The 17,537-nt window shown below is 36.1% G+C and overlaps 2 protein-coding genes and 1 pseudogene across 2 annotated transcripts; all 3 read left to right on the top strand.

Moving 5' to 3' along the window:
- Positions 1 to 927, top strand: ZFP5 (zinc finger protein 5). The gene has a single exon (XM_048107646.1). It carries the CDS (start codon positions 67 to 69, stop codon positions 739 to 741), a length of 675 nt encoding a protein of 224 aa, XP_047963603.1. The 5' UTR covers positions 1 to 66; the 3' UTR covers positions 742 to 927.
- A 5,946-nt stretch (positions 928 to 6,873) lies between these two features.
- Positions 6,874 to 11,133, top strand: ARL1 (ARG1-like 1). The gene is made up of 11 exons (XM_048108297.2): positions 6,874 to 7,372; positions 7,803 to 7,926; positions 8,027 to 8,109; positions 8,220 to 8,331; positions 8,417 to 8,521; positions 9,368 to 9,418; positions 9,899 to 9,988; positions 10,077 to 10,185; positions 10,278 to 10,426; positions 10,506 to 10,559; positions 10,647 to 11,133. The coding sequence occupies exons 1-11, from the start codon at positions 7,236 to 7,238 to the stop codon at positions 10,872 to 10,874; spliced, it is 1,242 nt and encodes a 413-aa protein (XP_047964254.1). The 5' UTR covers positions 6,874 to 7,235; the 3' UTR covers positions 10,875 to 11,133.
- A 402-nt stretch (positions 11,134 to 11,535) lies between these two features.
- On the top strand, positions 11,536 to 12,762 carry LOC125203514 (peroxidase 6 pseudogene; annotated as a pseudogene).
- The last annotated feature ends 4,775 nt before the right edge of the window (positions 12,763 to 17,537 follow it).

Below are 17,537 nucleotides of genomic sequence, written 5' to 3'. Positions count from 1 at the left end.
TCATTTCAACACACACCTTCCAACTCTCCCTTCTCAAATTCATAAATATTATTTCAATTCAAGATCATGGGAAAAAATAGTGCCTACTCTTCCTCCCAAGAAAATTCGAATTGCAATAAAAAGCTAAAGCTATTCGGAGTCGAGCTCGATCAATCTGATCACGATGCCAACAACAACAACAACAAAGGGTGGTCAGATCGCGACGAGAGTGTCAACTCGTCAGGCTCCTCCACGGTGACCGACAAAGCGGGCCCCACCGAGGCGGAGGACAGGAAATTCGAGTGCCAATACTGCTTGAAGGCGTTTGCAAACTCGCAGGCTTTAGGAGGGCACCAAAATGCACACAAGAAGGAAAGGCTGAGGAAAAAGAGGCTGCAGCTTCAAGCAAGAAAGGCCAGCATCAATTGCTACATTCAACCTTTTTACTACAACAACAATAGTCAAAATAGTTATGGATCAAATTCTGCATGGTTTTATGATCCATCATCCCATCCTCCCGAATTTTCAGCTTACGAGGATCAGCAGCCGCAGATCAGCTTTAGCGGTCCCGAGATCTCAAGATCATGGGCCGGGGTTGACCGTGTTTCACTTCATCAAGACACGCGTGCGTTTAGTCTCACGCATGCTTCAACGAGGCCCCTCATAATCAACAAGGGTTCATCCTTGCCTAATTCAAATAAGAATTGTACCAGGAAGAATTTGGATCTTCAATTAGGGTTGAGTTTACAGTCTACAATTTGAATTTATACGTTACTTTCTTTCTTTCTATATCTATATATATAGGGATAGGGCCTCATTTTTCTTCAAAATTAGGGGTGTGAAAGCCCAAAATTTATCTTTTAAGTTAGGGTTTGCAACTGTGTAGCTCTTTAATTTGAAGAGGAATATGATGAATTAATGAAAAGATGCATAGTTGCTTATGATCAACTTTTGAATGCCATTTTTTCTTTGTTATGATTATATACGATCGTTTTTATTTTATGTTATGTCGCAATATATATTAATTTTTATATTAAATATTCTTTATTTAACTATATGGAGACGCAAACATAATCAGCGAATTTTTTCTCGCTTTTATAGCTGGTATTATTTTAATAATGGATGGAAAAAACACGAGAGATGTGAATTCGTTGTTACTCCATGTTTTAATATGGAAGGAAATTTTAATATAAATGTTGCCGTGTGAAATAGCATATGGTATGTAATTGATATAATGCCATATACCACAACAACAATAATTAATAAATTTTTCAGAATAGTTATAATAATACATGCTTAAAAAAATAAGGTTGCTGGTAGCTAGTTAAGCTACGCCCAGGGACGGATCTAGAAAATGATCATAGAAGGGGCAAAAATACATGTGGGGATATTTGAAGTGCTTGAGAAGGAGCATTTAAAGAAGAAACTAATATTAATTTTTTTCTACAATAGAATTTATACATAGATATAAAATTTTGAGGGAGGGCATTTGCCCCTCCTCCTTGCACATTAGATCCGTCCCTGGCTATACCCATCAGATCAGGAAGCTAGCATATAGTATATACATTCTCCGATCACACTATATATGTCAGACTATTATTTATGTATCATACAACATTCAACTTGGTCTGGTTTTAATATTCACGGAAAATAAGGAAGAGGTAGACTATAAGTATAGGCTATAGCATAGAGGAGTGATCAAGGTCTAACTAATTTTAATTGTATAACTAAAGAACAAATTTCAGCCACACATCATAATAATCCATATTAATCTATATGTTGAACCAAACGTCCATATTTAATAAAGAAATAAGTGAGTAGGGGCATTTTTGGAAATAATAATTTGTCTCATATTTCATATGGATCGTGATTTCCATAGGATATTCCAGATGATTCTGATATCATTCCAAATTTCACGATCAACTTCATCCCAGATTTCATGATGAATTCTTCCTCATATTTTGATTTTTTTCAACTAACAATCAATACTGCATTAGATTTCACTCAAATTGCGATCGATTCTACGTTAAATTTTCACATGAATCGCAATCAATTCTAATTTGCTCAACTTGCGATCAATTCTGAAACAGATTCAATCTCAAATTGAGATCGACTCTACCTCAAATTACGACCAGCCTCTGATTTTAAAATTTGATCAGAGTCTATGGCTAATAGATTTCACGTCTTCAATTGAATGTGGTCGATCATCCCAAAGCTGCCAGAATTGCGAACCCATTGTGTAAACTCCATCACGATCATGTGTACTCAATACCAATTCCGGACAAATATTACTTCAATTCAGATTCATCATCTTCGAGAGAGGATGCAGAGAATAACTCTAAAGGAAAATTTTGAACTCATGAATTAATCATGAGATGATTGAAATGGTGCACTTATATTGATGTATATTACCTTTACAGTAAAGTATATTACCAGCACAGTGAACCATATTATGCTTATAGTGATGTAGTAAATCATATTGTTAAGCATACCACATATAGTGAGTAAACATGATCATACAATTTATAATTAGATCACATTGAGGAAGCTGGAATTGCTACATATCAGACGTTGCCAAATCCATTAGGTAAAATAGAGTCGATTTCTTGGGATTTACCACCAGACCGGACTAATCAGGATATGAGAATATACTTCACTATATGAACAATATACATATTATATGCTCAGTATACTTCACTGAAATGAAAAAATGGTACATTATAAGGCATGCATAATATACTTCACTATAATCACAATATACATCACTATATGCACAATATATTTCACTGAAATGAAAAAAAGGGTACATTATAAGGCATGCAGAATATACTTCACTATAATCACAATATACATCACTATATGCACAATATACTTCACTGAAATGAAAAAATGGTACATTATAAGGCATTCAGAATATACTTCACTATAAGCACAATATACATCACTATATGCTCAATATACTTCACTGAAATGAAAAAACTGTACACTTTAAACTATATTCTTCACTAAAATATCAAACATCATATTTTTAGTTCACTGTGTACATGTTTTAGTCCACTAAACGTGAGTTTTATTTCATTATTAGCTTATTATTAGTTCAATTTTTACTAGTTTTTAGTTCAATGCGTACATGTTAAGTGAGTTTTATTTTGTTGCAAACTTGTTTTAGTTCACTTCTTACATATGTATAGTTCATTGCGTACTTGTTTTAGTTCACTACTATAGTTGTTCGCTTCATACCAAAATTTATCAGATCACAATTTTAAGTTGTGAACTATATTTTGTTAAATAATTAACAAGTATCTGAACATAAAGTGAAGTATGTTGTGCATATAGTGAAGTATATTGAGCATAAAGTGAAGTATATTTTGCACGTCTTATATTCTACTGTATTTTTCATTTTCAATGAAGTATATTGTGCATATATTGAAGTAAATTGAACATGCCTTATTGTTTACTATTTTTTCCCTACAGTGAAGTATATTGTGCATATAGTGAACTATTATATGCTTATAGTGAAGTATAATAACTTTACAGTGAATTACAGTGAAGTAAATATGTTCTATAGTGAAGCAAATATGCTCTGCAGTGAAGTAAATAGTCTAACATAATATTGAATTTAATTGAAACGAATGAGCTTTATATTGAACTAAATGATACATATTATGAACCATATCAGTTTCATACAAATGGTCATGAACGCTTGAAGTTTAAAATCATTTTTCCACATCTATCTTCGTGTTGTTGCTACATTCTTGATAATGTTTTGATGTTGTCGCCAAGTTATTCAATGACTCATGGTTTGCATTAATGCAATGCAATTCTGTGCTCTTAGCTTTTGGAGTATTCCCTTGCTGCTTCTTTTAGGCAATACATTTCCAATCTTGTTCCCGCTCACCATAGTAACAATCATCATATACTTCACTCTAAGGTCTATACACTTCACTGAAATCAGAAAACACAAAACACTATAAGACATACATCGTATACTTCACTCTAAGCATAAATTGAATCACTGCAAAGGTAAAATACTTCACTCTTAACATTTATTAGTGCACTATAAACAAGGATCACAAACACTTCACTGAGATGAAAAAAATAGTGCACTATAAGCAAGGTTCACAAACAGGGTAAAACACTTCACTTCACTCTAACCATGGAATACTTCACTCTATGCACATTTTACATCACTGAGATGAAAAAATAGTGCACTATAAGCAAGGATCACAAACACTTCACTCTAAGCACGTTTTACTGCATTGAGATGAAAAAATAGTGCACTATAAGCAAGGATCACAAACACTTCACTCTAAGCACGTTTTACTTCCCTGAAATGAAAAAATAGTGCACTATAAGCACATATCACAAACACTTCACTCTAAGCACGTTTTACTTCCCTGAAATGGAAAAATAGTGCACTGTAAGCAAGGATCACAAACACTTCACTCTAAGCATGGAATACTTCACTCTAAACACGTTTTACTTCACTGAGATGAAAAAATAGATCGCTATAAGCATGCATCACAAACACTTCACTCTAACCATGAAATACTTCACTCTATGCACATTTTACTTCACTGAAATGAAAAAATAGATCGCTATAAGCATGCATCACAAACACTTCACTCTACATGAAATACTTCACTGAAATGAAAAATAGTGCACTACAAGCACGGATCACAAACACTTCACTCTAACTATGGAATACTTCACACTAAGCACGTTTTACTTCACTGAAATGAAAAATAGTACACTATAAGCAAGGATCATAAACACTTCACTTTAAGCACTTCGAAATTGGTAGGACAACTTACATTTTGAAAAATCTTTCTGATTTGAGTCCATTATTCGACGACGGAATGAGAGAATTGGATGTTGAGGAAAACGAAATGAGGCGACGACGACGGCGGAGTGAATCGGTGTTGAGGGTGAGAATTTGAGGTTTAGATAAGAGGAGAAGAGCGATGGCAGGCAAAAGGAGAATTTGGAAATGAGAGAAATGAGCGTAGTAGCGCACACCGACAGTACAGTCGCGGTGAGGAGCTGAGCGACAGAATTATTACAGAAACACCAAAGAGACGGAAGAGAAGAGTGAGAGTGAACGCAGTAGAGGAGGCGACGAAGATCGATGACGACGAACGATTGAACCCTAGATTTTTTATTAGAGGATTGGCGAAATGATGAGAGAGAAGGAAAAGAGTCGCGCGAGGATGAATTTTGAAAAATGATATGTTTTTCAAATTTAACTCAATTTTCATTTGTTAAATGATAATTTTACCCCATCATCTTATAGTGAAGTAATTCATTCATATAGTGATGTAAAATCTGGATGAATTTCAAATATTACATAGATGAATATCTGCCTTTGATTTTCTTAATCTTGTAGCTGATATTTGTTCTCTAGTTATGTACTTAATGAACACTTGCCCCATATCACTACTCTTGAGATATATAACGATATAATTACGATCCAGTCTCTATCTAAAAAAACTCATACCGAGACATCCAAGGTATGAACTTAATTAGAGATTTAAGGTTCACATCCTACAAATCTCATTTTTTAATTCCCAACAATAAAGACACAGTAAATTCACTTTGTGATTTTATTGGTGCATATATCAATATGTCACGTGATATTTTTTTTAAAAGATTAATAATTATTTCTCATTTACCTTTTTGGGCGTGGTAACACGACGTTTTTTATTGGTTGGAAGGAAAACGTTTTATCAATTAAGCTGAATTTATCGTCTATAAATGTAAGATAAAAGCTTTGTGATTGCAAACTTAAACTAATACTACGTCCCATCTTCAAACATTTAGTGCATGCCATCAATAGCAACTCTAGTATGTATATATACTTACCAATTAAAGAAAAGGGAGCAAATTGACAGCTACTTTACAGGCCGAATGAACTTTTTAAAATTGTAAATTTAATTGGAACAATATTTAATTAATGATTGATTTCCCGGGACCAATAATTAATTAATGATTGATTTCTTGGGCCTATATAATTTATTGGCCCGTTTATATAGTAGTCGAGCTAATATGTTTAATAGGCCGGCGTTTGCGTTAGAGGGCCTACGATCAATCAAAGTGGCCCAATCATCAAACCACTTCAACACTTTTGTAGGACTAGTATTCAATTATTTATATCGACAGGTGCATTTATTGCGAAATAAATTGTTGTATTGAATTATTACTAGTAGTATATACAGTTTTTTTTCTATGTCACAATACACTAAAAAAAAAACTGGACTTCACTAATTAACCCTGAATGAATATTTACTGAAACATAATATAGAAATATTATAAAATTTATCGCATTTTATCAAATATTTCATGTCAAACGTGTCCTTGTACTTTGTCAACATGATACAATTTTCAGGCATAATTTTTCTTCTTACCAATTTTCAATTGATTTTTGCCCCATATTTTTATTGAATTTCAATTTCAAGTTCTAAAATTTAGAATTTCCATGAGATTTAAAAAAAAACAAATGAAAATAAATTTTATGATATTTAGGCTGTAGCATAATTATGAGACAATTAGCGATCGCGATCATATGAGTGATGAGTAATTAAGAGGTCAAAAATCAGTCACTCTCATCACCACACCTATTAATTACGATATTAATGTCTTACCTTTTTTCTCATCAATTATGCTTACGAATCCGATCTACTTCACTTATCTCCATATGCATTCACCAAATCATCAATTAATAAATTAATTACCTTCATTAAAAATTCGGAAAAACAAGGTTAATATTAATAGAAAAGTGAACCCGCCAGGATGCGCACGATACCCTTGCTGCTGCACAAGTTCTCCACACGGCGCATGGTAGCAAGCGCTAGCAATAAATTTGAATTTTAAACAGCTACCTCATACTATTATATCAAAAGAAAACAAGAAACTAAAAAACAGAAAATGCCACCTAATTTACCCTCCATTTTCTCCAGCTATTGAGCTCTGTTGTTGCTTAGGGTTTTCTTAAAAAAATTATCTCCTCCGACGAATAAAATCATGCATTTTGTCTCAAATTTCTCTGAATAGTTTCCAATTTGAAATGTTTTAAAGTCAATTTCTTCATTTAGGGTTTTCGGACTTTTGTGTTTCAGCTCAATATCTCCATTTGAAAATTTGAAAATTTTCTCATATTTGTTAGCAGAATGAGGGTATCCGTATAATGGATTCAGGATTCGACCTTTGGTTGGGTTTTGTTCCTCTTTGATTCATTATTTTGTTTGCATATAAAGAAAATGCCGGGGCAAAAATCTAAATCTGAGAAAGGGGATGGGGAGAAGCAGCTGCGGAGAGACCCCTATGAGGTTTTGGGGGTGAACAGAAATTCTACCGACCAGGAAATTAAGAGTGCCTACCGGAAGTTGGCTTTAAAGTATGTTAACTTACTTCTCTGATCTTCGCTTAATGTTGAAATCCAGCTGTAAATTATTGAGTTGTGCTTTCTATCACCTCTGTAGTTACGTTTTGATATGAATTTCAGCTATTTAAGATATACCGGATGACATATAGGCTATAGCATTATTATGTTTCTGCATTGCCTAATTTCCAATTCCAACATTTAAATTTGGTAGTGATTAAGGGCATGATTTATTTTAGTACAAAAAGTATGATGTTCCGGTTGTAGCCAGTAAGACGGATCATGAAACATACAGGAAATTTGGTCTTCTCTCTGTCAAACCATTCATCTAACAAATAATGATGAGATGCTCTGTCTCCACCCAATGTGTGTTGTATGCTGAGAAGTATTTCTCAGGATCGATTATGTGTTGGTTACTTGGTTATGTTTGTATTACAAAATGTAGGTACCACCCGGACAAAAATGCAAACGATGTTACAGCTGCGGATATGTTCAAAGAGGTCACATTCTCATATAACATTTTGTCTGATACGGATAAAAGGCGGCAGTATGACACAGCAGGTTTTGAGGTTAGTGTTTGTGAACTCAACCCAGCCTAAGGATTTAATGTGAGCCTTAATTAGTTGATTGTTTGACAGTCTCGAAGTTGTATGTCTTATCCTTTTTCAGGCTGTCGAATCAGAAAGCCAAGAACTGGAACTTGACCTTTCAAGTTTAGGAACTGTTAATACGATGTTTGCTGCAATTTTTAGGTTGGTTGGTATTTATAATGAGTTTGTTTATAATGTTTTCAATCTTGTTGTGAACTATAGGATTATATTTTTGATTTACCTAAATAAACTGTACTTCATTGGGCGATCAGTAAACTTGGAGTTCCTATCAAAACTACTGTATCGGCCACTGTTCTGGAGGAAGCACTAAATGGGGCAGTATCAATTCGTCCACTCCTGCTGGGACAATCTTTGTGCAGGAAGGTATAATCATCTCCCTAAATTAGTAAGCAATATTATACTTATATTTTTTTCTGTTTAAACTAATTCATTATTCTTCTCCCAACAGGTTGAGAAGCAATGTGCTCACTTTTATTCTGTAACCATAACAGAAAAGGAAGCACAGGCAGGACTTGTTTGTCGAGTTTCTTCATCAGATAAGAGCAAGTTTAAGGTATATATATTCTAGTCAGTTTACAGCTTTGTCTAGAGAATGGAAAATGTTGTTCAGTTGTTCTTAAAATGATTATGCAGCATCTGAAAATGATTATGACATATCCTAATATCTCAGTTGTGCTTTATATCATTCTCGTTCAATTTTGTTATTGAGAAATTGTGTCTTCTCATCCGTTATAAGTGGAGATTCTTGGAAATGGGAGTTGCATTAGTTTTCTATTCACAATTAATTTATTATTAGCTTTTGTGTGTAGCTAGTTAATACTATTAACTAAATGTTAGATGCTAACTCTATGCAGCCTTAGCTTGGGGTTTCTTGGGCATTAGAAAGCATAATGCTTATTACTGTTTGCGTTGAAATTTCATAATTATATTTATTGGAATTTTTTGGCTTCAAACTCATTTTGCTCTATAAATAACAAACATGATCCAACAATAGGTTTGTATTTATATTTGTGAGAAGACGTGAACTGTGTCCATGTCTTCTGAAATATTTTCAACCTTCCTTCATCTCATATGTTTTGAAATACTATAAAACTCATATAATTAGGTAAAAATAACAGCAACTTTTCATGACAATGTAGTATCTTAGCCACGGCCACCATAAAATAAGTACCGAGTACTACTAACTTTTATTAAATGGAGAGAAAAATGTCCTTACAAAATGTCCTGGTCTTCCATTCATTTGCGGTGACAGGTCATGCTATTGGGTAACCTGTATTCTTCCAAAATTACGCTAACCAGTTTTTAATTTGCTTTAGTTCTCCAGCACATTATAACCTTTTCCTGTGGTGTAATAATATACTTCCTGCTGCCTTAATGTATCCATGTTGGTCTTTTTCAGCTATTGTACTTTGATCAGGAAGAGAATGGTGGACTATGCCTTGCTTTACAGGTTTATTTCTCCTCGTTCTGTGTAGACCTTTTTAATCAGATGTATAATTCAGTCTCTAATCTCGTGGTTCCCTGGGAGAAGTGTATCATTTCTTTAATAAATAAAAGAATAAATTTTCATTGGTTTCAATAAACGTGATATGAACCCCTGGGAAGCTTGCCACATTTATCCTGATAAAAAGACTGCCATATAGTTGTATTATTAAAATGAAATAGTTTTATTAATATTTTTCTGAAATGAAATTTATGGTACTTATTTTTCTCTGGATTGGTTATTTCCATGTCCCTTTCCTGGAATACATGCTCAGAATAAAACTAAACCTCTCCTCTTGGACTACTTTTAAGAATAGTCATTGGTTTTTGGTTTACATGGCACTAGGCTTGCACTTTTGTCCATTTAGGAGTGATAGTTTGTTGCAATTTATTTTCAGTTTGGTGTTCTATTCTCTCAACTTTAGTCATGATAAACTTTTGTTTATAGGAGGATAGCTCAAAAGCAGGGAAGGTTACATCTGCTGGGATGTATTTTCTCGGATTCCCTGTATATCGGATGGACCCTGCCCATAACTCTGTAAGTAAATCTGGTATGCTCAACTGCATGCGTTAACCCTCCACTTCATTCTTAATTCATTCACATAACTTCCCTATATTGATTTCAGGCGACTGCTGTGAAAGATCCAGATGCTGCTTTCTTTAGAAAGCTGGATGGATTTCAGCCATTTGAAATAACTGAACTCAAAGCCGGCATCCATTATTTTGCAGTTTATGGTAAGACTTGTCCTTGAAATTTGTTTCATATCTATCTCTACCTGAAAGAGACTACTACTCATGTCTGTTGGGCTTTTCAAATTATTTTGCAGGTGATAATTTTTTCAAAAGTGTAAGCTACACTATAGAAATTCTTTCTGCTGAAATCTTTTCTGAAGAGAAGGAGGACCTTAGATCTGTTGAAGCTCAAATATTGTCAAAAAGAGTGGAGCTTTCCAAATTTGAAACCGAATATAGAGAGGTTTGTTGTTAGACTAATCTGTACTCGCACTTTATGGCGAGGTACATGGGAACTTACTTCCATACGTTATTGTTAACAGGTGCTCGCTCAATTCACCGAGATGACAAGTAGATACGCTCAAGAAATGCAAGCTGTAAGTAATGCCCGAGTTAAAACCACTACTAATTGTAGGGAGCAACACCTGTATCTTAGTGTCATCTGAAAAGTTGTGGTTCTGCAGATTGACGAGCTTCTCCAACAGAGGAACGAGATACATGCTTCTTATACAACTGCTCCACAAATAAAGCGCAGCAGTAGTAGTCGAAGCAAGAATAAAGCCACAGTGAAGGAGGGTGATGATTGCCAAGGGAAGGATAAGAAGCAGTCTAGAGGAGAGAGGTCGAAAAAGAAGAAATGGTACAACCTTCACCTAAAAGGAGACAAAAAGAAGCCTTGTGGAATGGATTGAGTAATAATACTATTACTTGTCTCTCATCAGTCTGTTTCTTTGTATGGTCTTCCAGCTGAAGATTGTCTTGTATTATATAGTAAATTGAACGAGTTTAATTCATTCTCTTGGATGCATTTTTATCTACTCCTTGTTAAAGGTTGCTACATAGCAATCGAGATGTAAAATTTGTCATTTGTCACAGGTAACATAGAATTGGAAATTTTGTCACGTTGGAATATTACACATTCTATCTATCTTGTGCTTTTGAAGCCCCTTACCATTCTGTTGATAACCTAATTTTACATCGAGTTGCCTTTGGTGCACAGTTGGAAAATTCAGGGAGAAGCGTTGCCTTTGATGCCACAATTACTTTAATTCTATATTTTCATTCAACTTTAAACCAAAATATAAACTACAGTATTGGATTGTGAGGAGAAAGTTGAAACAGACCCTTCATTCTCAAGAACAGGGAGTACCATCTTTCAAATGGAGCGAGTAGTTAGTTAAATTCGTTTTTTACAATAATATTCACACATTTGAAACACTACTTGTTTCCTTTCCAAAAGTACCAATGTCTGTCAGATTCTTAGGTACGAGCATTATTAGTATAAAAAAAAAATAGTGTAAGTAAATAAAAAGAAAGAGATGGTTAAGTTGCTGAGGAAAGAGATGGGTGAAAAAGAGCGAAATTCGGTTGTTAATGAAATTCCCTTGAATCCATGAGTTGGTGAAAAAACACAAGCACCTCTTTCTTCCTATCACCATTCTCTTCAACATCAAACAATGTCGCCACCACTCCTCCTCCTCTTACTCCTCCCTTTCCTCGTCCTCGTCCAATCCCGCCCCAACACGCAGCAGCCGCCGCCGCAGTTGAAATTAGACTTCTACGCGAAGACGTGCCCCAACTTCGGCAAGATCATCCAAGATGTGATCACCAACAAGCAGATGGCCGTCCCCTCGTCCGCGGCCGGCGTCCTCCGCCTCTTCTTCCACGACTGCGTGGTGGGCGGGTGCGACGCCTCCCTCTTCCTCATCTCCCCCTCCGCCTCGCACGCCTCCGAGCGCGACCACGACATCAACCACTCCCTCCCGGGCGACGCCTTCGACGTGGTCATCCGCGCCAAGACCCGGCTCGAGGTGGAGTGCCCCGGCGTGGCGTCCTGCGCCGACATCCTGGCGGAGGCCACCCGCGGGCTCATCAGCATGGTCGGCGGGCCCTTCTACCCCGTCCTCCTGGGGCGGCGCGACAGCCGCGAGGCGCACGCCAACGACGTGGAGGGCCACATCGCCCGCCCCAACATGAGCGTCACGCAGATCATCAACATCTTCGGCGCCAAGGGATTCTCCGTGCAGGAGATGGTGACGCTCTCCGGGGCCCACACCATCGGCTTCTCCCACTGCTCCGAGTTCGCCTCCCGCATCTTCAACTTCAGCGCCACGCAGGACCACGACCCCTCCATGAACCCCGCCTACGTGGAAGGCCTCCGCAAGCTCTGCGCCGGATACAGGAAGGACCCCACCTTGGCCGCCTTCAACGACCCCATGACGGCTGGGAAGTTCGACAATGCGTATTTTGTGAATCTGCAGAATGGGTTTGGTCTGCTGGCCAGCGATCAGATCCTCGCGTCGGATCCACGAACGAAGCCCATCGTGGATATGTACGCCAAGGATGGCACCAAATTCTTCAAGGATTTCGGCAAGGCTATGGAGAAGGTGGGCATGCTGGATGTCAAGACTGGGGATCAGGGGGAGGTCAGGAAGAGGTGTGACACTCCAAATTGATTTTTTTTCATTTCTTGCAGTTTCAATATATGTATAAACATGATGAAAAACCAAATATCTGTACAAACCATACGTACTTAAGACAACCTAAATATGTACACTTCACACGGCAATATAAACACATTAGACGTCACATTTTTCATTTTTCATTTTCCCTGTCTCCCAATAAATGTCTCATTCACTTTTCCCTTATAGTTGGGTCATTTTCATATATAATACTCCATCCGTCCAACTTTAGGAGTCCCAGATTCCATAAATGGTAATAGGCCTCACATTCCCATAACTTTTTTCACTAACATTTTATTATAAAACTAATACTCTCTCTCTCATAATAAATGTCACACTTTCCTTTTTAGTTTGTCCCACAAAAAATGTCGCATTTCTTTTTTCGAAAAAATTCTCCCTCACGTTAATATAAACATACTCCCTCCGTCCCACAAAGATAGTCCCACTTTGACCCGGCACAAATTTTAAAAAATATAATGAAAAGTGAGTTGAAAAAGTTGGTGGGATGTGAGTCCTACTTTTAAAGTTGGGTTTTTGGCCTTAAAAAACATAAACTTTTCCCGAATTCCGGTTTTTCCCACCAACTTTAAAATTTGTTTTTAAAACCACGAACTTTTGATTCGTTTGCTATTTACCAACCCGACCCGAATACCAAATTTTCGGTGCAAAATTGTCCAACGTGGACAATCGGAAACATGAGTAGGAAACTGATTTTTTGACAGTGAAATCACACTATTTTTTGAATTAACTTAAAATTAAATAAGTAATCTTCAAAGAAAATTTATGGAGATGCAATCTGCAATTCTGGAGCTCTTCATTCTGCAAAAAATTTAAGAAATAATCTTCAATGAATTTCTCAAGATGCAATCTGCAAATCTCGAGATACTCCTTCATCGAGATCTCTTCAGTCTGCAATTCATGCGGCCAAATCTCTTTCTCAGCTCTGCCTCAATTCTCTCTCACAGCCGCGCGCAGCTTTGCTGCCTCCGTCGAATTGAATGTATCTTGAGCGATCAGATGCAGCCACCTCCGTTCCCATCTTCACCGGGGATCTTACGTCCAGCCTCAATTCTCGTCCAGCTCCGGTTCAATTCACGCTGTCTCCTGTTCAATTTCATTTCGCGAAGATCCGCTGCGACATTACTGTTGCTTCCCTTCTGTCGCCTCCACCGAGGTCTACCCTGTCGCCGGCGTGCGAGCCGATCTCCCATCTCCATCGCTCTTCTCCTTCTTGAAACCATCTCCATCTGTCTCCGCCGCCTTGCATCTGGTTGTTGGTTTCGTAGACAGCGCTGCTGACGAGCGGCTGAGGCGGTCGAGGTCGGAGTAGTTGAGGGGGGAGGAAAGGGAGTGGCGGCACTGAAATTTGGGGAGGCAAGGGTGTGAAGAGGGAATATGACAAAGATGAAGGGTTGGAAATGAGAATTCATTAAAGATGAAGGGTGGAAAAAGTGAATATGGCAAAATTGAATAAGACATGTGGCATTGCCAAATAGGATCTCACGTGTGATTTTATCGTCAAATAGGATTAAAAATGACACATAGACCAGTCGGGTTTCACCGGTGACCCGCCGTGGGAAGAAGCAAACGAATCAAAAGTTCGTGGTTTTAAAAACAAATTTTAAAGTTGGTGGGAAAAACCGGAATTCGGGCAAAGTTTATGGTTTTTTAAGCCAAAAACCCTTTAAAGTATTAGTTTTATACTAAAATGTGAGTAGGAATGAGTTGGTGGAATATGGGGTCCACTACCAAAAATGGTAAAAGTGAAATGGAACAAACTTTGTGAGACGGACGGAAATAGAAAAATGGAACAATCTTTGTGGGACGGAGGGAGTACTATTTTCTCTTTCCACCTTACACACAAATCAACATCTCCTAAAATTACATGACATTCTCCAAGTATGCCATCTATTATGGGACGGTGTGAGTATATAAAAGTATGACCTACATTCCACTATTTTTTTTCACCAACTTTCCTTTATAGGAGTATTTCTTAAAACTCGTGTCGAACTCAAATGAGACTCCTAAAGTGGGACGGATGGAGTACTTTTTCTCGCTCTTACTTACTCTCTCTTACTTTATTCTCTCTACTGTTTTCTCTCTTACTTTTTTATCTATTTATTCAATACACACAACATCCATTTCTTAAACTATGTGCTGAAAAGTTCTGTCTCAATTGTGAGAGAAAAAAGGAAGTGCTATAATTAATAAGTGGATCTTACTTTCCACTAATTCATTTCACTCACATTTTATTATAAAATTAATACTCTATATAAAAGTAGGGCCCATATTCCGTTAATTTTTTCTATCTACTTTACTTTATAAAGTTAAACAATTTTTTAAAATTCGTACCGATGAAATATGTGACATTTAATCATAGACGGAAGGAATAATAAAGGTCGTCGTTAACAAAGTAAACTTATTTTATTCATACAAAGGCTAAGCAAAGTATCACCATATCCCCAGCTACATTCCAACAAGGCAACAACCGAGACAATCCTCAACAAACAGCCACACCAGTCATTCAACCAAGAACAAGACGTCAGCACACCCAGAAAAAAAAAAAGGATAAAAAAAAAAACCAAAAGAAACAATTTAGCACACCTTATAAACCTCCAGCATTAAAACAAGAGCCACTGAGGTCTGATGAAATCTCAAGAAGTACCAAACCTCGACACATCATACAAATGAAGTTAATTACTGTCTTTTGAAATCAGTGCTGATCCAGGAGCAGGAGGGGACGGAATTAAATATTAAAAAAATAATAGTATGTTTTTTTAATAATAAAACTAAATAATACACCCCCGTCCACAAAAAATAGATCATTTTGTGTATGACACAAGTTTTTATGTAGAATTGGTAAAGTAAGAGAGAGAATGAGAAAAAGTAGTAAAATAAGAGAGATAGAGAGAAAAAGTGAGTAAAGTATGATAGAGGGAAGAAAAAATGGAAAAAGTATGAGAGATAAACTTTTCATTTTAAGAAAGTGATCTATTTTTTGTGGACGTCCCAAAATGGCAAAAGTGATCTATTTTTTTTGGACGGAGGGAGTATTATTAATAATATAAAAATACAAAAGTAATACTATATGTTAAATAGTACTCCCTCCGTTCCATAGTAATAGAATCATTTTGCCATTTTAGTACGTTCCATAGTAATAGAGTCATTTTTCTTTTTACTAAAAGTTAACACATTTTTCCACACCTACTTTACTCTCTCTTACTTTATTCTCTCTTCATCTCTCAACCTTTTTCATTTTCCACTTTACTCTTTTACTTAACTCGTAACACAATTTTTCTTAATCTCCGTACCGAAAAGAAACGCCTCCATTACTATGGAACGGAAGGAGTAAACATTTAGACTCCATACATATTTCAAATGTTTATATTGATATACAAGTAATAGGACGCTAAAATATCATATAAAATAAGTATTTTATGGAGTAGTAATAAATACAATAAAATGTGTTTAAAAAAATTATTTAACTAAAAGATAAATTGTAGTACAACAGAATAATATGTGTAAACTAAAAAAATAGTATTTAATGGTTTGATTTGGTAATAAAAAGTAATATAAGTTGACAAAATGAAGAAAGAATGGTTAAGAGGAGTAATATGAATTGATAAAAATGCTCAATGAGGCTTGATCCATGGACTTCTTTGTTAAATGACCAACAAACAACTAGTACTAGGCTACTAACTTCAATATTACATTGATAGAAAATCCATATTTTTACATGGAGTTAGTAATTTTGCTATTTTCACTCAACCCAAAGGGATATTTAGACTCTTCGAGCGCCGGGAAGGGGCGGATGCCCCCTCCTACCCCCTGGGTCCGCTGGTGGCAATCGCCACTATCTGGCAACGTGCTACCATGGACCCGGACGTGAATTTTCACTGTCGCCCCCTCTGATAGCTTCTGACGTGCTACCATGCGCACTGTCAGCTCCGGTACTCCTTTGCACCCTCCGTTTTAGGATCATGGATCCACCATCTTTTGAAATCATCCTCTGTCATGAACGCCTAATTTCTTTTATTTTCAAAGGTCTCGCCAACCTCTAATGCTTTTAGGGGGAACGAGTGCATGAAAAATAGTTAGAATGACTTGTCTCGTATTGATTACTACTATACTAATTAATAATCTTGTACGTATTGCATGCGCATTTATATATTGTGATTATTAATTTCCGGATATTCTATTAAAACAAACATTAGAATTTAGACGTACCCAGCTGCTTACTAAACAACTTTTTTTCAACTAGTTAAATTGTATTTATAATTATTAGTATTAATTAGTAAATTGTAAGCGATACATATCAGATGTAATAGATTTTATATATAAATTAAAACTTATATGTTAGTTTTAGATTTAAATTACCTACTAATAACTGCCGTCGGCGCCATGGTGCACGATTTTTGCATTATTCATTTGTTTATATTGTAAAAACTCATTCATAAATATTCAATTTATGTACATGGGGACACCGGACACATAAAGTTCCTATTCCCTCTAGCAAATATCAACTCGAGAATTATCAACCTCAAATTAACATATAAGTGGGCGACAACAGTTATAGAATCACACCATCTGTTGTTTTCATACGATATTTGCACGTTTTTGTTCTTAAATATGCATTTTCTCCTTCAATTATTAATCTACCAGCCAAATAAAATATTAAATAATAACTAAAACGTCCATCATCTTGCTGTCTCATTTTCCTCCATAGATTTTTTGTTTAATAAATTGTCCAAGCAAATTTAACTTCTTTCTCCCCAGTCCAATAGCTACCTATCAATATCATGGTCCACCATTTTCTTCTTGTTTTGTACTATTAAATTCATTAACAGTACAATACAATTATAAAAGACGCTTGAGAAAACTTTATATGGCATA

The sequence above is a fragment of the Salvia hispanica genome, chromosome 6 (assembly GCF_029641045.1).
Source record: "Salvia hispanica isolate PSC_SH4W2 chromosome 6, Shi_PSC_v1, whole genome shotgun sequence".
Taxonomy (NCBI): domain Eukaryota; kingdom Viridiplantae; phylum Streptophyta; class Magnoliopsida; order Lamiales; family Lamiaceae; genus Salvia; species Salvia hispanica.
The sequence above is the reverse complement of the archived record's forward strand: the minus strand, read 5'-3'. Positions and strand labels throughout refer to the sequence as shown.

Excerpts from the sequence above, each read along its gene's own strand:
- ZFP5 (XM_048107646.1), top strand. The coding sequence starts at position 67 with ATGGGAAAAAATAGTGCCTACTCTTCCTCCCAAGAAAATTCGAATTGC.
- ARL1 (XM_048108297.2), top strand. The coding sequence starts at position 7,236 with ATGCCGGGGCAAAAATCTAAATCTGAGAAAGGGGATGGGGAGAAGCAG. Across the intron at positions 10,186-10,277 it reads CCATTATTTTGCAGTTTATG|GTGATAATTTTTTCAAAAGT; the intron begins GTAAGACTTGTC and ends ATTATTTTGCAG. Across the intron at positions 10,427-10,505 it reads TTGAAACCGAATATAGAGAG|GTGCTCGCTCAATTCACCGA; the intron begins GTTTGTTGTTAG and ends TATTGTTAACAG.